Source organism: Ambystoma mexicanum, chromosome 1p (assembly GCF_040938575.1).
Source record: "Ambystoma mexicanum isolate Mex_15411 chromosome 1p, UKY_AmexF1_1, whole genome shotgun sequence".
Classification (NCBI taxonomy): Eukaryota; Metazoa; Chordata; class Amphibia; order Caudata; family Ambystomatidae; genus Ambystoma; species Ambystoma mexicanum.
Window position 1 is genome coordinate 794,171,162 of NC_090921.1, and position 25,290 is coordinate 794,196,451.

Consider the following 25,290-nt stretch of genomic DNA (forward strand, 5'->3'; position numbering starts at 1 on the left):
TTCACTTTTGGTGGTTCCAGGGGGGGGATTAAACTCCCAGTTCCCTCCCTGCACCCATTTTCTCCCCCACTTCTACAGATAGGCTCACCGGCACTGCTGGCAGAAATTGTTTCCCTTATTCAGAGCGAGGCTGGGAAGGAAGTAGCCCCGCATCAGAGGGGCTCTGGATACTATTGCAGGATTTTTGCCATCCCCAAATAAAACAAGATTATCCTGAGGATGTTGCCCCACCTGTCTTTTCTCAATCTTTACCTTCCACTCAAATTCAAGAGAACACAAGTGCAGATCACGGAGGCTCTCTGCAAGGGAGATTGGATGTGCTCCCTGGGCCTAAAGGACGCGTATTTGCATGTCCCAATTTGGTAGCTGCACAGGAAATTCCTGCGATACACAGTAATGGGCATCACTTCCATTGAGTGCTGCTATTCGGCTTCAGCTCTGCCCTAAGCATGTTCACAATAGTGGCGCTGCTCCGGTTTGGGGGTCATATTGTATATTCATATTTGGACTGGCAATGTGTAGCTTGCCGGAAGGGGCAAGCTAAACGTTCTCATGGACCTTCTTTATCGCTTGGGCTTCTCAGTACACCAGACTAAGTCAGAGTTTATGCCTTCTCAGTCCTTGATCTTTCTCGGATTGTCATGGGATACGGTCAGGCAAAGGATTTTCCCCACTCAGGAATGAGTCAATGCGATCCTCGTGATGACGGGCCACTTCCTCAGCAGGCAGGTGACGTCGACATGGTGGTATCAACACCTGTAAGGTCTCATGGCGACCTGCATTCTGGCAGTGTGTGCCAGACTGAAGATCCGGAGATTGCAGTTGCACCTAGCAGTGAACTGGGACCTGGAGAGAGGTTCTCAGGTGGACAAGGTCACAATACCGATGAAGGTCAGCCAGATCTCGACTGGTGGAAGCAGCAAGAGGACCTGATGAAGGGAGCGTTGTTCCGCCAGCCGAGGCATCAGTGGTTATTACTACTGACTCCTCATTGGAGGGCTGGGGAGCCACACAAAACAGCTATGTAATTCACAGGATGTGGTCCCCGGCAGAGCAGGTGGAGCACGTAAATATTGTGGAGCTGAGAGATACAATTGGCTCTACAGGTATTTCTCCCTCTGATTGCGAACAGGGCAGTGCTTTACCTCAACAAGCCGGGTGGGACAAGGTCTCCTGCACTGTGCAGGCTGACAATTCAGATCTGGGAGTGGGCCCTAGAAGAAGTCATTCACCTGACTGCCAATCACCTCCCGGGCAAGAGCAACACTGTGGCAGACAGGTTGAGCTGGCTTCTCGCGGGCAACTACGAATGGGAGGTGGGCTCGATGGTCCTCAATGCAATCTTCTGGGGGATGCCGTCACCCGGAGGTGAATCTATTTGCCTCAGAGAGCAACGGGAAGTGCAGGCAGTTTGCATCATGGATGGGGAGAAGCAGGCACTCACTAGGGGATGCCTTCCAAATCTCCTGGGACAACCTATGGTGTTACTTGTTCCCTCCAACGCTGTTGATCCAGTGCTGCAGGAGTTCCAAGATGTGGCACACTGTTGCATGATTCTGGTAGTCCCAGACTGGCCAGCCAGGTTCTGGTACTCTGCCATGTAGAGGATGACAAGTAGGGGGATAAATCCCCCTGAAGTCTATTGACCTGTTGCACCTCTCGCAGCAGGGGGAGCATTAGTACACCCGCAACCAGAGTCCCTAGCCCTCTCAGCCTGGTACCTGAAAAACTAAAGATGCAGCAGCTTTGGCTGTCAAAGGCTAATCTGAACATTATAAAACAATGCTAAAAGGGATTCCACTAGGCTGCAGTACAAAAGAAAGTGACCCAGGTTCTGTTACTGGGCCAGTGACAATGGCGTGGATCTAGCATGGTGCACGATCGATCAAGATCTTTTTCTGCCCACTTAGCAAGCAAAGGTATGAAGGTGGACACGTGTCTCACTTATTTGGCAGCAATATGTGCATACAGGATCATGGAGAGCCAATCATTCTCCACGGTCACTCCGGTGGTGAAGATGGATTTGTAGGGGCTAGCCAGGCTATACGCTCCAGTCAGAAAACCTCATCCGATGTGGGACCTTAATGTGGTGCTGGCAGCACTGGCCCACAAGCCTTTTGACCCCATGGCTACTACAGACATCAAGTGGGTGACTATCAAGACGGTGCTATTGGTGGGCTTCACATCAGGCAGATGCATTGGTGATATGCAGGCGCTAGTCGCGTCAGAGTCTTCCACGATCTGCCACATAGTACAGTGGTCATGAGGATGCACCAAAGATTCTTGACGAAAGTAGTCTCATCCTTTCATCTCAATTAGGAGATTGTTCTCCCAACCTTCTTTCCACATCCTCAGTCGGAAGCAGAAAGGGCATTACATTGCTTGGAAGTTAGGAGAGCTGTCAAGTTCTACCTATATAGGACAGAACAGTTCAGGAAGTCTGATGCCTTGCTGAAAACGTTTGGCAGATCTTTGCTGGGGGCTCAAGCATCGAAAGCTTCCATTACCAGGTTGATAGTGGAGGCTATTTCATAGGCATACACATGGCAGAGTAGCCCGCGCCTGGTGAATATGCATGCGCACACAGTGACTGCTAAGGCAGCAGTGGTTGCATTCCAGAGACAGATGCTGTTGCAGTACATCAGTAAGGTGGGCACATGGGCATCGACTTTCTGCAAGCACTACTATTTAGATATCAGAACCAGGTTGGTTGCTGAGTTCGGGCCAGCAGTCCTCAAAAACCTATTTGCAAAGTAGAGACTCATACTCTGCTGTATCTCTTGTAATCGCCCATACAGTATGGAGGAAAGGGGATGGGACATAAAAGTAATTAAGTTACTCACAATAGTAACCAACTTCCCCCATAAGCCCGCCACCCACTCCTCCCCCCTGACCCCCACCCTGTCGTCCCCCAATAAAAGTATCTCAGGCTAAATTAGCAGCCCGGCACCTTCATGGGGACTGAGCCCAGACACCGGAGGGCAGGGCTATGGGGTCGTGGTCACGCCCGTAGCTGTGCCTACATGCGCCTTACATTTAAAGGGGAAATGCTCTTTTTTTTTTTTTTGGAGGAAAAGAGGGTTCCCATCCGCAGTGAAGGATGCCCATACAGAATGGAGTAAAGGGGACTATGGATTGTCACTACGGTGAGTAACTTAAATGTTCTCTGCTCCCTATTTTACCATGCATACATTTTAGAAGCACAATGAACAGGTTATAGAGTAACAGAAGAGATTGAAACAACAAAATTTGGCTTCACATTCTGACCAGAGAATTAAAAACAAACATTGCTTCATCATTACTTTAGTTCCTTACGATCTTCTATGGCTGCTGCACTGTAAATGTATGTTCACTTCCTATAGCACTTATAATTAGATTGATCCTTCAGCCTCAATTTCTGTTTTCTCTTTCCCATTAGAAATCCGTATCTGTACATTCTCCTTCTTAGGAGTCCCTTTCTCTACAAACGTTTGTATGCCTAGACCTAATGTTGCCTGTCTGTACATCCATATGCATGTGCATCATTAGAGTGCAGAGGACTCCAGTCTTTGTGAATGTTTACCTGTGTGCGCAATTTGTGCTGGCATTTGCAACTTGTTGGAAGCAGTTACTATGATCACTGTAATCGCCACTGCTATTTTGTCTAATCTCTAGCATTGAAGCAGTGGCCTGTCCGTTTGTTTCATTTCAAGGGGTTAGAGAATCTTTTTTTCTATTTGTTTGTTCTATGTATTTCCATTTGTTTCTAGGAGTAGGTTTTAGGTTTGTGGTGTATTCCTTCCTGCTGAAATGATCTAGTCTCTCTTGTTTAATACTGACTTTTTGTCCATCTCTCTCTCTCTCTTTTATCAGTGTGGAGGTAATCCGCCTTGGACATAGCTATTTCATTAATTGGGACCGGAGAATGTACTGTGCGCGGAAGAACACACCAGCTGAGGCACGCACCACAACTCTAAATGAGGAACTGGGCCAGGTGGAATACATCTTCTCTGACAAGACGGGGACCCTTACTCAGAATATCATGATCTTCAGCAAATGCACAATCAATGGCAGGAGTTATGGTGAGTAAAGAACATTTGCATAATGGAGTTTGACTGGTCAAACTAGAGGTATTGGCAGGGAGCAATGAAGATGAAAGAAGATGAGAACAGATGTAGTTCCACCCTAAGTGTTGGGTGCTGAGGACTGTTGAACAGTGTTGGTTTGCCAGAAAAGCTTGAAGATTGGACCAGGAGGCTGATAGTTGGACAGTCTTGTCACAGAATATTTCACAACGCTTTTCGGTGTCTGTAGATTGTCATTATTTGTTGTGTTTGTTCGTACCCGTTCTATTATAGGATTTGCACTTAACTTTACTTTTGACTTTCTCCACCTGACTGTAAAACGTTATTTAATTTCTCCCTGTTCTTTTACATTCTTGCGTTTTAGGTGATGTTATTGTTGTCGTGGGACACAAAGCAGAAATGTGCCAGGTAGGACTGCTGTCACTGTACAGTCAACCAGTGGAAGCTCTGTTTCCCTCTTATCACACAAATCCTATGCATGTCTAGTTCCTCAAGTTCTTTCGGAAAATGATGGTCTGCTGTTTGCTTCTGTTAATTCCCTTTCTTCCACTGCATACATGCACACACAGTTCCCTTTCTATACTTTTTGAGCTGTCAACATTATTCAGTTTTACTTTTCTCTTCTTGCAACTACTTCCTGGATTGGCTGTTTTATTGTATGCAGATTATTTAGAACCCCTGAAGGTTTTTCTGTTTTCTGTGGGGAGTCTCCTTTGTCCCCAGGGAGTCCCATCCACGATTGGGGACGCAGTTGTAATCTTCCTGCCTCTTTGGGGGAGAACCTGTATTTTGAATGGATTGTGTCTTCCAACGTATTCCTCATCTTAGATGTATTCCATCCAGCTTTAGCTGCTTCGGAAATGTTTTCTCGGCAGAGGGCGCTGTGCGTCGATATCGAGTCGAAGTCCCTCGAAGGCCTCCGTCGAGGGTGATGTCATCGGGTATACAAGTAGCACGCGCGGCGCCCGTTGGCCGCAGTTCAGTTTTTTTGCAGTACGTGTTGATTCGGAGACTCGGCATGCCTCGAGTAGTTCTGTGACGCAGTTATTGTGAAGCGATATTGGAGATGTCCTCGTCGTCGACCCCCGACTTCCCCAGCGTTCGGGGTTCAAAAAGTGTAAATCCTGTGGTTCCAAAATGTCCATCACGGATCCGCACTGAGAGTGTCTGTGGTGCCTCGGTGAAGGCCACGACATGGAGGCCTGTACGAAGTGTGAGGCAATGACTGGGAAGGCCTTGTGAGAGAGGAAGGGAAAACAGGTAGGTAGAAAACCTGACAGAAAAGCCTCAATCGTCGAGGTCCCATGAGGAGAAATCTCCTCGACGGGAAAGGCAAAAGCATCGGTCTAGGCCCCGAAGTGGTTCACACCACTCTTCGTCTTCAACGAAAAAGTCCAAAAAAAGACACCACCGGTCCCCTTCCGCCTCGTCCTCTAACGAATCCCCCAAGAGAATGAGATGCCCTACAAAAGATTCTTACTCCGAAGAATGGGAAGCATTTAGAATTAAAATGATGGAGGTTTTTGAAAAGGCTAAGCCTCGGTCTGCGCCTTCCTCGGAAGCCGGCCGGGAGCGTTACTGATCCGACACTCGTGCGCCCTCGAGCCCTGGTGATCGAAAGAGAAAAGCTTGGGAACCCTCCAGGACCCTGAGCGAAAAAGATCGACTACTACTTGTTAGGGAGAATTCTCTGTTAAGGCTGAATTTCCTAACCTAGTGAGTCCCCCAGCAGCTTTGCTGGATTTTTGGGGTTTATTTTTTTCTCCTGCCAAGAGTGAGACTCTTTTACCCTCACTCTTGGGCATGATTTGAGTGTATTTCTTTGACTCTAGATGTGTTTAATGGGCTATGGGGTATTTTACTCCATAGGGCTTCATGTGTTTTTGTGATGTGTGTTACACAGCACCCTCAGTGCAGTAACACAGGGGTGTCATAGTGACCCCCCAGTATAGACTCCATACCCTGGGACTGACTACTGTCTCCCAGGGCATGTAAAGTCACCATTGACTTTACTAGTCTCAAATTCTGAACAGAACCAGTACAAACCATCATATTGTGGACGTACTGGCCGGGGCAATTCGATTGCCCGGGGTCTGTTAGTCGAGGGGGCACGCCTCCGTCCCCCCTGATCGAGTTTTGGCTGGTGGCAGTGGAAACTACTTTTTATATTCGACCGCGAATATATTCCTATGGGATTTTCCCATTGTTCGAGGCTTCCAACTTTAATTATTTAATTCTCATAGCCTCGAACATACAGCTGGTTTATTTAATTAATATTAATTCTCCGGTTGGTATTTTTTGCCAAGACTCGATTCTAAAATGGCGTTTGTGTTCTCTTCTGTGACTCCAACCCAAGTCGAGCCCTTTGTTCCACTTTTTGGCGGGCTTCTCCACAGAAGCCTCCAAAAGTGGTGCCACTCTGTCTGGGTACCACAGGGGGTGTGGGAGGGGGTTTAGGCACCCTGGACTGAGTTACCTAGGAAACTCAAGTAGCACTCCGTCCTGATTGGCCCAAGTGGTGAGCTGGCCGGCTCACCACTTAGCATGTTTGAGTGACAGCTAGGCTGAGTGAATGAGGGTTTGCTGCATAAAAGCAGGGCTTTGGGGACTGGAACTTCAGAAGTCTCCACAGGACCTAAGAATCCGACTAGGGAGAAGCTGAGCCGACCTGCTATGACGACACCACCGGTGGAGCCCTGCTGAACAGTCTCACCACTTTTTCCCAATGACAGAGGAGATCTCCAGCCTGGAGAGTCTTCTTCCTTCGACTGGTGGGGATAACCAGTCTGCTTCCTTTTTCGCTTCCTGGAACATCTCGTGGCCGCCTTGCCTTTGCCAAGCACCCCGGCAACCGGGATACCACGTTTTACCACTACCGAAAATCAAAGGGTAGTACCTTTCTCCAGCATGGGGTCTGGCATGGATTCACATGCTCATGAATATTCCCCGTCGTCAGGCTGGGAATCCTCGGTAAAGAAAAAACCAGTATCAGTTTCGTTTCTGATCTGTCTTTCGTAGTAATAACCAATCACTGGTCTCTGCGTCATACTGACCACAGCCAATGACTGCCCTCTACCTAAGCACCGCCTCTGGCAGCCATCTTCAGATTTTTACCGCACGTTCATGTGTTGGGATCCTCGTGCTATTGCTCTCGAGCGTTAGTGCTATTTTTTCACGTTTTTTCTCAAAAACTTCGTTTTTTCGGTCAAAAGAGCCTCAAGCTCCACCGACTCTCCATCCGATCAACGGGGACCCGTGTCGGATTCGTCTGCGCCCCTCAAGGGTGAAGATTTCATCGAGCTACGCTTTTGGAGGACTCCAGAAGCTTCTCAGGCCCGGACATGGCCCAGGAGAAGGGAAGCTCGACGCCCGGAAAGCTGTTCAGGATCTGCCCTGGATGCCAGCTGCAGAACGTCTTTAAGGAGGACGAACACTCCTTTTGTCTCTACTGCTTACATGAGGACAAGACGCACGTGGAGAAGGACTGTGCGTTTTGCGGCAATATGTCGGAGCGGACCATGAAGGACCGCCATCAACGTCTCGCCAACTGGCTGGAAGGGAAGAGCCCGTCAGGCGAGAAGAAGAGGAAGAAATCCGAGCGGTCTTCTAAGACCTTTGAGGACGCCCCGGCGACGGGGGTCCAACACAAGGCCAAGCACCGCGAGTCCGCTGGCACCGGGAGCGCCGAACGGTCGGGCTCTACGGGCGCCAGGCAGGGCGCACCCTCCCCGGCACCATCAGCCACGAGCCAACGCTCTGGGTCAGGTAAGAGGAAGGGCGAGCACCCGGCGAAGCTCCTGGAGAGGCCCCGGTCGAGCTCGAAGGCCCCATCGGAGGGGGAGCGAGGCAGTGTCCCCCCCCCCTCAAGGATAAGGCGGTGAGCGCACCTAAGGTGGTGAAGGCCTTAATCCATCCGGCCAAGCCCTCTATCGATACTGTCGCGGCGGCCCTGGCTCAGCCTGTGGAGGCTACACCAGTGGTGGCGACCTCGGGGCTCAGAGTCTCCCTGCCACCTCGGAGGGAGTCCTCTTTTGTGCCCATCGATAGGACCCCCGTGAAATCCCCGGCGGGGAAGAAGGGGGGGCAGGGCGTCGTCGTAGATTCGGCCTCAACCTCGGAGGAAGAGCTGATCGAGGTCTTAAGCCACGGCCTTGGCGTGGAAGAAGACCGGCCCGTCGGGATGGATCCCGACGCAGGTGACGACGACATCGTCGAGGGTGCCGACGGGGCCCCTGATCGCCCGTCGGATTCCCCTCTGCCAGCGCCGCAAGACAACTCGGCGGCCATTTTGTTGGCTATACAGTCCTTATGCTCAGAGATAAGGACGAGACTACCGTTGCCGACGGAGGAACCTCTCCCGTCGGGGGATCCTGAACCGGGACCTTCTGGTGTTCCCCCGCCCAAGAAAAGAAGGATTCACCCTCCACCTCCTTTTCAGCCGTCGCGCCCCGTCCAGCCCTCCTCCCCGTCCACCCGAGGGGATGATACGGGGACTGACACGGCAGCGACGGGTACGGACGACGAGTTATACGACGAGGATCTACCGTCGTCACCTCCCACCAGGGCTTCTCCGCCCGACGAGATTGGATCGTTCCACTCCATGATCGCCAGGGCATCCGAGCTTTTCCAACTCTGCCCTGAGGAGAAGAAAAAGGAAGGATTCCTTTATCAACGGCGCGAGGCCAAGAGGAAGACGGTCCTCGCGGTGCCTCTACTGGACGACATTTGGGATGAGGGCCTCGCCCTCCTCAAGAACCCTGCCACGACGCCAGCTAGAAGAGACCGGTACGAGAAGAAGTACCGGGTCCCGGACGCGGCCCCCCTGTGCCTCCGGGCGCAGCCTACCCCGGACTCCGTCGTCTCCGCGGCGGCCAGGAAGAAAGCGGGGGGGGGGTGCGGCCTCCACATCGACTTCCCCACCGGACGGCAAGGGAAAGAAATTGGACGCTATGGGACGCAGGGTCATCTCGTCTGCAGCGACGACGATTAAAGCGGCCAGCGCCTTGGCTATCGTGGCCCGCTACGACAGGGAGCTATGGTACAAACTGGCTCCCCTGCTGGACTTCCTACCGGACGACAAGAGGGCGGATGCCCTGGAGATCCTGCAGGAAGGTAAGGTGGCGTCGGACCGAAGACAGATCAGAAACGAAACTGATACTGGTTTTTTCTTTACCGAGGATTCCCAGCCTGACGACGGGGAATATTCATGAGCATGTGAATCCATGCCAGACCCATGCTGGAGAACAACAGTTACAGGTAAGTAACTTGTTCCTTAACCGGAAAACTCCACGGCTGGTTTCTTCCCTGGCAGTGCAACGACCTTCACCTTTCCTCCACGTCGAGATCTTCTCTTCCTCTGGACGACACAGCGACTTGCACCCGCTGCCAGGAACAACTGCCCCCGCTGGAGGATCCTTTCCACCTAAGGTACCGTGTTCCGCCTGGCTTCCCTTGCAACCGACTGTACGGGGTAGATTTAGCCCCCGGCTTTCGAACCTGGGTTAGCCTGGGACACCCTGGCTAAACTTTTTTAAGCCTAACTAAAACCTTGTCGAACTCCCTGCAAGACTTTTTAAGCTTGTTGTCATTGTGTGATCTTGGGTGCATTTGTGCCCTGCTCTCTCCAAGAGTGGGCCCGGCCTATGAACTTTGGCTCACAAGTAACTTTTGACTTTCCTGCCTTGCTTAAGAGTTCCTAAATATTAGTGTGGTGTATTTTCCTATGTTCTGCCTTTTTCCCTCCCTTTTTCGTTAACTTATTGGAGTGTCATCTATAGTTAAGCGCTCACCTCTGTCTGGAAATAAGTGGTGTTAACTAAGACTTGTCTGATAAGGAAATGGGGATGTATATATAATAATAGTAACTGTGTTTAGAGTGATTTACAATAATAGTGCTGGAGTGTGTCAAGTGTGTTTTTAAATAAATAATTATATACCTTTTTACCAAGCTCTGGTCAGTGTTTGCTTGTGCTATTGTACCCGAGTGCCTATTGTGTATACTTTACATACTGCCTAACTCTTCTTGAGGGAAGTCTAACTGCTCAGCCACAGCTACCAGGTAAATCTGGGTGGTACAGACTGCTACCAAGTGGGTTTACTGCCAACAACTGTAGTCCTAAATCTTTTGCAGTGGTCCCCAAGGGAACTGCACAGGTTTCTGCCTAACACTACTTTTTCGTCGACGCCCTTGTCGACGTGGACTCTGAAGCCTTCTGCGCCGAATGTTTCAAAGGCTCAATTCAGCCAAAAACTGTCAAAATAGCAGCAAAAGAAAAAGCTGCAAAGCCCATAAAGCCTTCAGTCTCTACTGCAACACCTCCTCCAGAAAAAATGTATAAATCTCTACCAAGGAAAGAATATTTTAAATCCTTAACTTCAATTTTTGAAGAACAAGAGAGGTCGGAGGAGGAGGAGGAGGAGGATGTTCCTTTTGGCCTAGAGTATGGCACCCCGAATGTTCCAGAATGCCTGAATGAGAGATCTGGTGGAAACCTTGCATAATGCAAGTGGTATTGGCACTTCAGACAGATTTTGGCAGGCCAGAACCAGGAGAACATGCCAGTCCTCATACAGGCAGCTGATGACAAAGGTGGTCGATTATTTAGGATGGGCTAGACCACCAACTCAGTTCATCCAGGACGATCTGACTGATATATTGGTTCATGGCCCCACTGAAGATCCGATTTTACTCCTTAAAAAATAGGGTGGCCAAAGATTGGGAGACCCTGGACTCAATTCCTCCTGTGAATAAGTCCCTCACTTCAAAGTACCGCCCTTCCAGTAGCGACCCCGGCTATCTGTTCAAACACCCTACTCGTACCCTTCCACCCCTCCGGATAGGGACGACAAGCGTGTGGATGGTTGGGCTGGGAGTATGGTGTTAAAATTGGATAACTCCACATGTGCATGTGCCTTGGCAAAATTTTCGTACACTCTGTGGGAGTGCATTGCAATGGCAGCGGAGCACTACCAGAAGGGGAAGAAAGGGAAGGATAGCCATCGTTGGGGATGGAAAGGAGTCCATGCAGGAATCCCTTCAGTCTGGATTGGACACTGCAGATAGTGTGAGCAGGTCCATGGCCACTAGCAAGGTAATGCGCAGATTTGTTTGGTTGCGAAAGTCGGGTTTCGCACCAGATGTGCAAAACCATCTTTTGAACATGCCCTTTGACGGGTCTCACCTTTTTGGCAACAAGGCTGACGAGAGCCTTGAGAGGTTGCAGACCTCAAAAGCGGCTGCCAAATCTTTAGGAGCTGCTATTAGGCAACATCAGCCTTTTCGTGCATCAGTACAATCTTGGAGGGGACGATCCTATCGTTACTACTCCTCGTATGGAAAGGCGAGAGGAATGGCCAGTCAGAGGCCAGAAAAAAGCCCCTTGTGATGGACGAGGAAAATGTGCAAAGCCAGCCCCAGATGCAGCCTCTTTACCATCAGAGGCTGCAGCAACCGCCACAAAACCACTTTGAGGACTTGCTTCACAAGGACCTGTGGGAGGCAGGCTGTCACAGCATCTACAAGAATGGCGAGCCATTACTTCGGATGCTTGGGCTCTAGAATAATAGCCCAAGGTTACTGCCTCCCTTTTCTAACGCAACCTGAAAGCAGTCCACCAGGGAGACACTGTTTGAAGTTTCCAGACCCGCTCCTACAGCAGGGAAGTCTTAACACTGCTGGAGAAAGGTGCTATAGAACCAGTACCTGTAGTGTAGAGGAACAAGGGATGGTACTCCCCATATTTTTTGATTCCCAAAAAGGACGGAAGACTGAGACCCATCTTGGACTTAAGAGGCTTGAACAAGCTCCTCAGGAAGGACAAGTTCAAGATGGTCACTCTTTCTCAGATGCTTCAGGCCCTTCAACTTCTGGATTGGTAGGTGTCATTGGACCTCCAGGATGCTTATTTTCATGTGCCAATCCATCTCAAGCTCAGAAAATACCTGAGGTTCGTAGTTGGCGACTCGCACTATCAGTTTTGAGTCCTGCCATTCGGGTTGACCTCTGCCCGAGGGTCTTCACGAAGTTAATGGTAGTGGTGGCAGCGCACCTCCTGCAAGGGGGGGATTCACATCTACCCCTACCTGGACGATTGGTTGATCAGGGCACGTTCTGCCGAACAAGCCCTGGATCATCTGAAAGTCACCTAACACTTTATCCACAGACTGGGCTTCTCCCTCAATTTCAAGAAGTCACAAATGACACCTTCCCAACAGCTCCAGTACATAGGGGGGCTGTATTACACATTCTTTGGTAAGAGCTTGCCTCCCAAGTCGCGGGGCTCAAGACATTCTTCAGATGGCTTCCAAATTCCAAAATGCCCAAACTTTCCAGGCCTACGAATTCTTGAGGTTGCTTGGCCTCATGGCATCCTACATTTTCCTAGTGCCAGAAGCACGCCCGAGGATGAGATCCCTTCAATGTGCTCTAAAGACTCAATAGTCCCAGTTCTCAGGTCAAATGACAGATCTCCTTCAGATTCCGACCAAGGTTCGGCAGGATCTTCTGTGGTGGACTTGCACAGAGAACATCCTAAAAGGAGAACATTTTTGGCAACCATGGGCGGAGATTCCAGTAGTGATGGACGCCTCACTCATGGGGTGGGGAGCTCATGCCAACGTTCTGACAATAAGCGGGTGTTGGTCTCCATCTGAGTCCAAACTACAGATCAACCTTTTAGAGCTGAGAGCAATCAGACTAGCGCTGAAGGCTTTTCTGCCATCTGTCAGGGATTTTTTTTTCCTGATAATGACAGACAACACAGTGGCCACGCATTACCTAAACAAAAGAGGAGGTGTAGGGTCACTACCTCTGTGCCGAGAGGCAATGCGGCTCTGGTATTGGGCAATTCAAGAAGGAATCTCCTTAACAGCAGTTTATCTAGCTGGGGAGGAGAATATGACGGCGGACGCTCTGAGCAGGCAGAGTACGGTGTCCCACGAGTGGGAACTGGCTCAGGAAGTCCTTCAGGAGGTCACCCTTTGGGGAACCCCTCAAGTAGACTTGTTTGCGACCGGAATCAACCGGAAGTTCGAAAAGTATTGCTCAAGGGAATTTCCCCAGAGAGCAGCCCTAAGGGACACGTTTGTGGTGGAGTGGAACTTCCCACTGCTATACGCGTTCCCTCCGATTCCCGTCATTCCTCAAGTCATCGGGATATTGAGAAGGTTCGGAAACTGCATGATCCTAAGACCAGGAGAATATGGTACTCGGACCTTCTAGACATGTCCATCTGCCCTCCGTTACATCTTCCTCAGAGAGAGGACCTTCTCTCATAAATGGAGGACCAGGTTCTCCATCCAGAGGTCAGGACTCTCAACCTTCATGCTTGGTATCTGAAAGGCTGAGATACAAGGATTGGGACCTTCCAGATGACGTCATGGAGGTGTTGCTTTCGGTAAGATGGCCAGCAACAAAATCTCTGTACCGTTGCTGCTGGAAGAAGTTTTGCAACTGGTGCAGGGAAAAGAATGTTGATCCTTTTCTGTGTTCTATCCCTGTAAGTGTTGTCTTTCCTCTTGTCCCTGCACATAGAGGCTTCAATGTTGGGTCCATTAAAGGTTATCTTGAAGCGCTTTCCTTTTTCAAGCGCTCTTCGGAAGAATGTTCCTACTTTAAAATTCCTTTGATAATACAATTCTTAAAGGGACTCACCAATGTGTTCCCTCCTTCTTTCCAAGTCCCAGTTTGGGACCTTAATCTGGTTCAAAAGTTTTTAATGTGTGCCGCTTTTGAACGCTTGCACACTTGTCCATTAAGATTACTAATGTTGAAAACCGTTTTTTTTAGTTGCTTTAACATCTGCACGAAGAGTGAGCGAATTGCAGGCACTGTCTTCTGGGCCACCATATACTGTTTTCCACAGGGACAGAGTTGTATTGAGGGTTAAACCTTCATTCTTACCTGAAGTTGTCTGATTTCCATTTAAATCAGAATTATTCTGCCCACGTTCTATCCTCCACCTCATCCCAGTAAGGAGGGGGAAAGATTGCACAGGCTGGACCCGAGAACAGCTCTAAGCTTTTACATTTCTAGGCTCTCCAAGCTTAGAGTGGATAATCAACTTTTCATTGGCTACACCGGAAGGAAATTGGGTCAATCGGTGTCAAAACAAACCCTATCACGTTGGATTGTGCTTTGCATTTCAGAATACTACAGATTGGCGGGCAAAGGTCCACCATAAGGCTTGAGGGCCCGTTCTACCAGAGGCATAGCCTCTTCGACAGCCCTTCAAAGAGGTGTTCCCATAAAATCTGTTTGTGAAGCAGAAACTTGATTATCGCTGCACACTTTTTCTAAATTCTGTAGTTTGGGTGCTTCCCACTCTAAAAAGCTTGCTTTTGGTAAAGCAGTGTTTTATTCAGATATATAATATTGAAAATCTACTCCATCCTCCAGAGAGCTTTCTACACTGCTTTGGGAGTCTATCTAAGATAAGGAATATGTTGGAGGACACAATCCATTCGAAGAACAAGTTACTTACCAACTGGTAACGTTCTTTCGACTGGATGTGCCTCCAACGTATTCCTCATCGCTCTCCCATCATACCCCTCTGTAGATTTTCCAGTATTATTACCACTTCAACTCTCACAACTCTGACACCTGGCTACCTACACTATCTATACAGCAGAGCAAGAGGGGAAAAACAGAACTGAGGCCAACGGGTGCCGCACGTGCTACTTGTATACCCGATTACGTCACCCTCGACGCGGGCCTTCGAGGGACTTCGATTCGACGCACAGCGCCCTCTGCCGAGAACAAATTTCCGAAGCAGCTAAAGCTGGATGGAATACATCTAAGATGAGGAATACGTTGGAGGAACATCCAGTCGAAAGAACGTTACCGGTTGGTAAGTAACTTGTTCATCTCTAAAGTGGGAATTAATGCAAAGGTGCCTCTTAGATTGCTTGGATGTGTAATCTCAACAACATTGTGTGTGTGTATTTCTGTGGCGTGTGAATCTGCTTAGACTCGCATGATTTGCATAGGCTGACATCTAATGGTTGGTGCAGAGTATTACATTATTTCTTTTTTTTATTTCAAAATGGGACGTGGACTGGGCATGTATGTAATACTCACCCTGCTATAACATGTACAGTACCCATGATCCTTCACCCGTCTAGGTCCTCGGATTGTTGTTGTCCGCCATCGGGTTGGTTGCATTTCGCAGAGTTCTAGTTTTTCGGAGTTCATTGCTTGTCATCGAGCATTTATATTGAACTATTATTATACTTCAAATTACCGTTTTCAATGAGCATACTTGACGCAACCTGCCGACATTCAACAGCGACTTTGCGGCACTCAACGGTTCCGGAGCATCGACAACGGTCTACATCTCTTCAGGCTTCAGCCTTCACAGTAGGGAGAATGGGGGCTAAACATTTAACACATTTTAAGAGACTGTCTCCACACATCTTCTCACTGTCCTCCAGCGTTCGTCATGGAGAAGACACCTTTTAAATTTGTCTCTCCTTTAACTGTAAATTTCCATAGAAAAATACATTAAAAGTGTGTAACGATTGTCTTCCAAGAGACCACCAGCAGGCCAAATGTCGATGGTGTAAGCTCTTCAAACCGAAGACGCTTAAGGTTCGATTATCAAAACGCTGGGCAGCCTACATGATGCAAGCTAAGGCATCAACAGAATACCCTGCTTGCATGGAGGACTCTGAGGCGGAGCAGAACAGCCGGGCTTCCTTAGTGATGCAGAGGAGACATCTGATAGGGAAACAGAGGATTCTCAAGTGCCAGTCCCCAGCTCCGAACTGCAGGCGTCCCGCTCTGTTATGGAGGCTTCCCCTGGCAACTAAGGCAAACCTATAAAGCACAAATGCAATTCTTAAACCATCAAATTATAATTATGAACCCATTCCTGCCTGCCACGATTACGCCATGCTCGTGAACTTAGCAATTGTATTGTTAGCTTTGTCAATTGGTCTGTTGTGCATGGTATGGTTCTTAAGGAGCTTAAGAAATCCTTCTTGACCCCGCTATTGAAGAAATTCACAGTGGATCATAATATATTTGCGAACTATTGCCCCTATTTTAGGTCTTATATGGACAGCCAAAATCATAGAAAAGGTTGCTACTAGTCAATTACAGAGGATCTTGGAAGCTCATGAACTTCCTGATACTTTCCCTTCAGGCTTCAGGCCTCAACATGGTACTGAGACAGCACTTATTGTTCTATGAGATGACATACTGAAGTCTTAGTCTGCTGGTCATGCTCGACATATCGGCGGCATTCGACGGTTGACTTTGGCATCCTTACATCTAGGCTGTCTGAGTCTGTGTGTGTGTGTGTGTGTGTGTGTGTGTGTGTGTCACACCACTTGTTCAAATGTTTCTCATCCTTTCTGTTAGACTGGGCTCAGCAGGTAAAAATTAGCACTTTCTGTTCCACCTCTCTTACTGTTCCTTGTGATGTCCCCCAGGGCTCCTCCCTTTCACCTCTGTTTAATATTTATATTCAACCACTGCTGAGTATCGCCTCCAAGTTTGAGTTGAGCTTTCACTCTTATGCAGACGATACTCGATTTTATGTCAGGATGTGGGATGTTCTGACCCACTAGGCTCAGCACTGCAACACCACGGTGTGCTGCTTTCATCAGAAACAACAGAATGGCTGCCAAAAAGCCCTATGCGCGCTAAAAATCTCAGAGAAGTGCGCAAGGGAAACCGGAAAAATAGGCTGCCAAATCTACTTCGCCTGTGTCAGTGGTAGAACAGGAGACCACACTGCCAAAACCTGTCATTGAGCTGCCCACAGAGTGAAATGGAACTACTTGAGAAGGCAGTGCTGCATTGCCAGGAAAAGCCAGAAGTGCTCTAAAATCCGTTTTTCCTTGGCTGTTGAAATTGCAAAATAATGGTTGCCCAAACATCAGAAAAGATCCAACATCCTTGTTGGGTGTTAACCATCACCTTATTTAAGGAATCCCCTTAAGCACAATGTCAGGAGAAGCACATTTCATCACAAGAATATCCACGTTCAAAAAGGTGCTTGCCTGGAAAATGTCAGAATATGGGCGCAGTACCTCCGCTCGCCTGTGTCAAAGCTGTCATTTACTTATATTGTTAGTTTAAATTTGCACATTAAGATCAAATTGTGGAAAAGAAGAGACTTGCCATCAAAAGCAATATATGTTGCTACTATTCAATTTCTATGTTTTAAAAAGACTGAATTAAGAGATCTGTGTGTATACTTGTTGAAAATGTAAGGTGTATTTTAGAAAAGACAATTTTAAACAAAGTGTTTTAAAGTGAACTGATGCTGGCCACAGGACTACAAAAGCACATTCCACAGTTTGTCCCAAACAAAGGTGCCTTCCCTTTTGCTCTCTGCCCAGGAACTCTCAGTTGGATGCTAATTAAAGGAGGAGGAGATTTTGCTCTGCTTCTCTGGGGAGAGACAATAGGCTTCCTGGACTGAAAGGGAATGCAAATTCAGGTGTCAACAGAAACAACTGTCAGCAGAAAGAGAGCCCTGGACCGCCCTGGGCCCAGCAAAACCATGGGGGCGGAACCAGACAGATATGTGTATCTTAGACTACAAGAAAATATCTTTTTGAAAAAGACTCCTAGAGAACTGTGCAAAATTTGTAAAAATCTGTAATTTATAGGTTGTTAACATGAAAATTCTGCTCACAGTTTGAAACTACTCTGAACTCTGTGCGATGTTCAGAGACGGACTACCAAAATTTTAATGTTGTAGCAATTGTGATAATGCTAGAAATATGAAACTTCACAGGATTATGCCCAGATGTCATGCGCATATATGTAGAAAAATGTGGACAGATCTGACACTGGGTACCCAACCAAAAGCGCGCAAAACTGTCAAATTTGAACCAACGCTCTCACGAAGATGGGACTCGGACGGATACGTGCTCTGCTAAATCTGTGATGTAAATATGTATTAGCAAGTTGGTGATATTGTAAATATGATTTATGTGAAAAATAGATTTACAGGACAGAAACAAAGGGGAGGTACTCCCTGGATTGTAAATTACCGCATCATCATGAAACCATGTGTTCCTTCTCAAATCAGGAGAGAGGACAGACTTTAACCAATAGAGACGGTGTGCTTAGTATAATTCAGCCTACCCACCCCTTAGGGAAATACATAAATAGGGACAGTTTGGGACCTAGGGAGACACACACAGATTCATCCATCAACTGATTTACTGGCAAAGCGCTCTGCAGGAGAAACACAGATCCAAGACTCCAGAACTTTGAAAGCAGAGAAGGCCCAATTCCAAAGCTGAACCCTTCTCAGCTGGCCTTTAAAATCTTGAAACCTGATTTTAACCCCAGACTTCCAAGAGGAACAACACCAAATAGAACAGCCGGGCTGTGCCGTTTCTGCTTTCTTGCCAAGAACTCTTGCTAGAACCCAGAGATCCAAAACAGTAGAGCAGAGCTGCAACCCAGAACCAACCCATCAGATCCAGTCCAGAGGCCATGCAGTGTCCAGAGTGCCGTACTGAGTTCAGAACCTATCGCCTGAATCCTGTCCGGTGGGCTAGCAGAATTCCAGTCCAAAACCTTTGACCAGATCTTTGACAGGCCTATTCCAAACCATAGTTGTGAGTATCTATAGCATAGAATTGTCCATAGCCAGTATCTTATCCTTAAGTAATGCAATCCAAAACATTCTATCCTATCCAGAACTGCATTGTAGAACCTTTCTTGTTTTTCTGAATCTTTCCCTCATCCATATAGTCCTTTGACAATTGTAGTGATAATATCATCTTTGTGCTAATATATTTGCTGAAGAAAGACAAGTGTCTCGGCGGTCAAAAGTCACACAGAGGCGCCGCTGTTCTGGTGGCTGTACCGTTGGGTATCTTGTGGCTTCATAGACTCCCTAGTGTAAAGAAAATCCTGTTTGTAATTTCAAAAGCGCATCTTTCCTTTGAAAATCTTGAATCTTTCTGAGAAAAATCGACCTCTACTAAAACCTTCATAACTTCCGTACCGTACATGCTAGAAACGAAATCTAAGTGTCAATTAGAAGCTAACATCCTCAGTTTTCCAACAGACCCAAATCCCATTTCCTCATAGTTTTCCGGTAATCACGTTTCTCGCGCACGGAAAGGTTTGCCGGGAATTTTTCTCCACGTGTAAAACGGCTATTCTTTGCATCTGACCTCAGAATTCCGTTTTCAATCTGCTAGTTATCCAATCATCACTGCTAGTGTTTATCTGGAACTATACAAAGCGGCTCTCACTAGTTTTTAATCCAATTAAGTGGATTAAATCCATTATCAGTGTTTTTCCCATTCATTCCAAACCACACTTAAAAGCATTTGGCCTGTTTTGAAATCATTCCTGTTTCTTTCTATGCTTGCTGGGTGGAATTTGGATTGAAACTGTATTTGTTGAGTGTTGATTCCTGAGACCTGTGTTCTCTCCTTCCATCTCTTTATACTGCATATTGGGGGGGATTCAGTAGTATCAGGGGGAAAAAGTGACATTGCATTTGACTGAACCGACACAAAGCTTTGTTCTATGCTGCATTATTGTTCCTATCCATATTCCTTCTGATTAAAGAGATTGTTGATTGTTGTGACATCACACCAATGGTGATCATTGTATAAACATTAATAGTGTTATATATATATATATTGTTCAAATCCATAAAATAAATCTCTTAATTTTGCAAAACAGGGTACATCATTCAGAAATAAAAGAACTTATAGACAAAAATGTATAATTAAGGTTTCCAACTGTGCATCACACGCTAGGCATTGACTTGGGTGGAGTGCCGGGTTGAAATCACTTACAATGATTAATAATGCAACAGATTCAATACAAAGGATTTGTGATGCTCAAGAAGTTAAAAGCTGGACTCTGACTAATAAACTTCAACTTAATTCCTCTAAAACAGAGGTGATCATGCTGGGACCCAAACATCTTTTTGAAGCTTTACAGCATCTCTCTACCCTATCCAGCATTATTTGATATGCCTACAGACTTTTCACATAATGAGCCTTGGCCTCTGTACTTGTTGCACCAATATCTTGCTTTTGTGCCCAGTAGCCATGGCCACTGGCGATGTCGCACCATTCTTTTTTTCTTCCTAACTCCTTATTCCCACGATAATTTCACAGTAATCCTTTCCAAAAACAGAAATTCCTGCGATAGAGGGGTGGGTCAGAGATTTCTGGTATAACAGGATAAATTACTCAGAATTAAAGTCTTCCACGTCCTCAGTTACTCAGCATGTGTCTCTCTTCTTTTTTCCTGGTGCCCTCATTCCACTCAATTGCTTTTCTCTTCCTAACACCCCTATCACTCTGGATCATGCAATGCACATTGTTTTCTGAGTGCGTCGTGCAGCATTGCTGCTGTAATCTCGTGAGATTCATGCGTTCTTCCCCTGATAGACTGAACATTTTCTACCTGTAACTGGCTCTCCAAACTGCATGCAAATCCCCAACTTCACATTGTGTCTTTTTTTCCACTAATGACCTCTAGTCTGATGTTATTGTTATTGGAATTTGTATAGCACCTACGGCCAGGCCATCTAAGCGCTGTTCAAAACAATCCGTATCCCCTAGGAGTGACTACATAAAGAGAATTGTTTTGAGACTTCTGATGCCGAGAACTAGAGACTGTAAGCTAGTTGGTGAGTTCATTCCAAAGTTTGATGGCATCCTTTTTCGTCCCCCAAATAGCGTTTTGAGTTCTTTCATTTGCTGCTTCTCCCATTAATATTGTGGGAATCGCTCGCATCATGCAAAAATAAATGAATGGTGGCTCTTCATTTCTGAAAACTGCTCAACTTCTCTGCTGCAAAGCACCAAGGCCGACTTGACAAACTTTTTGTTTTGAAAATTGCATCCAAATCCATCCAGCAAGTCAAAAGTTATTAGCAATAGAATTGTAGAGCCTCTGGGCCTCTCAGCCTCTCTCTGCTGCAAAGCACCATAGGAGATATATCTATTTTTTTGGGTGCAAGGGGCACCCGCTTCCCTGTCCAATATTGTTTAAACTTCTGGACCTATTTACACCAGAACTGTCTCGGAAATAGTGTAAACGCTTCAAGCCCCAGTTGTTTCTCATTTGGTCCAATTCTGTCAAGCCGTTTTTGCACTTCGGCTTCACAATACTTTAACTTTTTCCTCTGTGGGAAAATGAATGGGACTATACTGAAAATAGAGCTTTTTATATATATATTTCTGAGGCTTGTGGAATCTGCTTAGATCACATGCTGTGCATAGGCCGACATCTAGTGGAAGCTGCGGAGTATTACAGTTTGTTTTTGCCAGTAATACTATCCCTAGTGTGACGTCCACTGTACCCAAGATCCCTCACGCGTGTAGGATCCTCAGATTGTTTTTTTCCACCATACTAGTCGGAAGCAACTTGCGGAGTTCCCTGGCCTTAGCCATACTTTTGCTGTTATTATAATTATAATTCTTATTCATTCCCTTCCCCACCCCAACGTCGACCCTCAACCTCGACGACGGCTGGAGAAGTCATCGACCGTCGACTGCTGCACGACGGATCTGGGCCTCGGAAGGCCGCTGGCCTCGGCCCGGGCCTAGTAGGCCGCTGGCCTCGGCCCTTACAAGTAGGGAGAGTGGGGGGTGGTACATACTCTTCACTCTTGATATATAGTTACATTTATATATTCCTACACTTAGCAGCCCGCTGCCTTAAGGTGCGTATGGAGGGTACCCCTTTTCAATTCTGCCCCAAGTGCAATCGCAAATACCCTTGGGTCGACAGGCACGCCACGTGCAATCTCTGCTTGCCGAGGGATCACCCCGAAGCGAACTGCAGAGCGTGTAGTAGGTTTAAACCTAAGACACTTAAGGACCGTTCGACAAAGCGTTGGGCCCACCACGCCAGGCAGGAGGCCATGGCAGCGGAGGGCGCCTTCAGCGATGGCAGCGACGCCGTACTTTCGGACGGGGAGGGCATTACGGCGTCAAAAGACAGCCGACGAGCGCAGGTCCCCGACCTCGGAAGGTCGTCCGGCAGGGCGGCTATGGGGAAGACCCCCGGCGACGCAAGCGCTACACACCTAACACACAACTGCCCTTCGGGATAGCTTCAGCACCAAGGGTATTCACCAAGGTACTGGCGGTGGCGGCTGCACACCTACGCAGGGAGGCAATCCCGGTGTACCCTTATCTGGACGACTGGCTCATAACGGGGGAAACCCCAGGAATTTGCAGGTCAAACATTCAGAGGACTATCGACCTCCTCCACGAATTAGGCTTCTCTATCAACGAGAAAAAGTCAAGTCTGGTGCCAAGCACCTCAAAACAGTTTCTAGGAGCTATCCTAGATACTCAGAAAGGATTGACCTTCCCCTCGGAAGAGAGAATTCGGAATATACTTCTGCAAATTCCGCATTATCAGTCAGGTCAACAGATAACAGTACGCAAAGCTATGCGGTTACTGGGCATGATTGCGTCCTGCATTTACCTGGTCCCCCACGCGCGTCTGCGCATGCGTCCCATGCAGGAATGGTTGGCGAAACAGTGGTCTCAGGCAAGTGGTCATTGGGACGATCTAGTGGTCGTTTCGCCAACACTCGTACAGAGCCTACACTGGTGGACAAGAGAGAATCTCGCAAAGGGGAAACCCTTTTACGATCCCGAAGTACAAGCCGTGGTGACTACAGATGCATGCCTGACTGGGTGGGGAGCTCACCATCTCCACCACACAGTTCAGGGTCTCTGGTCTCACTCAGTAGCCAAGAACCACATCAATCTGCTAGAGCTTCTGGCAGTATTCCGAGCGCTAAAGGCGTTCGAGCCCCATCTACTGAACTTGTCGGTGCAGATCAGGACGGACAGCACGACAGCCATGTTCTATCTGAACAAGCAAGGGGGGACTCGTTCGCCAAATCTGTCCAAGCTTGCCCAGAAAATCTGGATATGGGCACTCAGACGGAACATCTTCCTGTCATCGCAACATGTTCCAGGGGAGCTCAATTCCCTAGCGGATGCTCTAAGCAGAGACTCCCTCCCAGAAGAACACGAATGGGTCCTTCACAGAGACGTGGGTGAAGATCTCTTCTCTCAGTGGGGTTTCCCCACTATAGACCTATTCGCCACAAGCGAAAACAAACAATGCCCAGGATTTGCATCCAGGTTCCCCCAGCCGGACTCCCAAGGGAATGCCCTGTGGATGAACTGGTCAGGGATGTTTGCGTACGCTTTTCCACCAACTCCTCTCATCAGGAAGGTGGTGTACAAGATGAACAAGGAATCAATGACGCTCATCCTAGTTGCTCCCATGTGGGCGAGACAACCATGGTTTCCACACCTACGCAGGATGGCGGTGTGCGAGCCCATCAGACTCCCAGCCTGGTACAACCTACTGTCCCAGCAACAGGGTCAAACAGTGCATCAGGAACCCAACTCTATGAACCTAGCAGCATGGCTCCTGAAGTCATAGAGTTTGGACATCTCAAATTACCACAGAGGTGTATGGACATTCTAAAGGAGTCCAGGAAACCAAATACAAGGCACTGTTACTTTAATAAGTGGAAAAGATTCGTTATCTGGTGCCAGAATAAACAAATCAACCCGGTTGATTGCACTCCTTCCAACGTTGTGACATACATGCTCCACCTGCTGGATGCAGGGTTGGTTTTTAACTCACTGAAAGTACACCTGGCAGCCCTCTCGGCTTACACCACATCCCATAACAAGGTCTCGTGGTGGAAAGTACCAGTGGTTAAAGCCTTCATGGAAGGAGTAAAGAGACTTCACCCTCCTATTTCGAACCCACCGCCAGGATGGGACCTCAACGTGGTGCTAGCTAAACTCATGGGACCCCCATTCGAACCCATGCATAAAAGTAGTCTCAAACACCTGACTTATAAAACGGCCTTCTTAGTAGCCATTACCTCCATAAGAAGGGTCAGTGAAATTCAGGCTCTGTCAGTGCAAGATCCTTTCTTTACTATCCACAAGGACAAGCTGGTTTTACGCACACACCCTAGGTTCTCACCTAAATTCATATCCAAGTTCCATGTAAACCAGTCCATCGAGCTTCCGGCTTTCTTCCAAAACCCGCAAAGCTCGGCTGAGGTGAAACTACACACCCTAGATGTGCGTAGGGCGGTCCTATACTATGTAAATAAAACCAGACCGCTAAGGAAAACAGATCAACTGTTTGTCTCCGTAGCTACAGGCAGAGAGGGGGATCGCGTCTCTAAGGGCGCTATCTCGAAGTGGATTATCAACTGTATACAGCTGTGTTACTCTCTTTCTGAAAAGACTCTGCCTTTTACGCCAAGGGCCCACTCTACTAGAGGCATTGGTGCCACTCTGGCTTTCATTGCAAATGTTCCCCTCGACACCATTTGCAAAGCGGCTACTTGGAGCTCTATTCACACTTTTACTCAGCATTACTGCATTGACACTCATTCCAAGACAGATACACAAGTGGGACAAGCGGTTCTAAGACACCTGTTTGCTCATGACCCTTCTCACATCCCACCTCCTTCTTCTGGTACTGCTCGCTAATCTATGCACAGCATGTGATCTAAGCAGATTCCACAAGCCTCAGAAGGGATACATTACTCACCGTAATCGTATTTCTGATGCTTGTATCTGCTTAGATTCACATGCGACCCACCCTTCCTCCCCTCCGAGAGAAGGCACATGATTGCTTGTAGTCTTACCTTTCTGTCTATCTGCTTGGATTATCTGTACTCACGCTACTCCTCATGCTTCCTCATGTCAGAAAAAATACAATCTGAGGATCCTACACGCGTGAGGGATCTTGGGTACAGTGGACTTCACACTAGGGATAGTATTACTGGCACGCCTGTGTCGACGCCCATTTTCGACTTTCGAAAAACAAACTGTAATACTCCGCAGCTTCCACTAGATGTCGGCCTATGCACAGCATGTGAATCTAAGCAGATACAAGCATCAGAAATACGATTACGGTGAGTAATGTATCCCATATATATATATATATCACTACAAAATAAACTTTGTTGAGGGGACGTAATGGTTAAGTTGCCCTAACAAAAACCTGTACGCTTCACTACAAAAAAAACTTTCCACCACCCCTTTATGCTTCAAATTAAAAATACAACCACATAGTCTACATTTTTCAATGCACCAGAATAAGTGAGGCAAACATGTGATGCCATCAGTGATGTCATCAATGGTATTTGTGATGTCATCTTTGATGTCCTGGGTGTTGGTCTTAGCAATGCAATGCACGTAGATGGCGCAAGTTATGGTT

At 47.6% G+C, this 25,290-nt stretch overlaps 1 protein-coding gene across 3 annotated transcripts in view; it reads left to right on the top strand.

Annotated features, from left to right (window-relative positions):
* ATP8B2 (ATPase phospholipid transporting 8B2) overlaps positions 1-25,290 on the top strand; it is a 2,597,648-nt gene that overhangs the window by 1,618,391 nt on the left and 953,967 nt on the right. For all 3 annotated transcript variants that reach the window (XM_069651926.1, XM_069651943.1, XM_069651936.1), the window contains 2 exons: positions 3,853-4,061; positions 4,429-4,472. In XM_069651926.1, the coding sequence (XP_069508027.1) occupies positions 3,853-4,061; positions 4,429-4,472 (253 nt within the window). The remainder of the gene's footprint in view (positions 1-3,852; positions 4,062-4,428; positions 4,473-25,290) is intronic.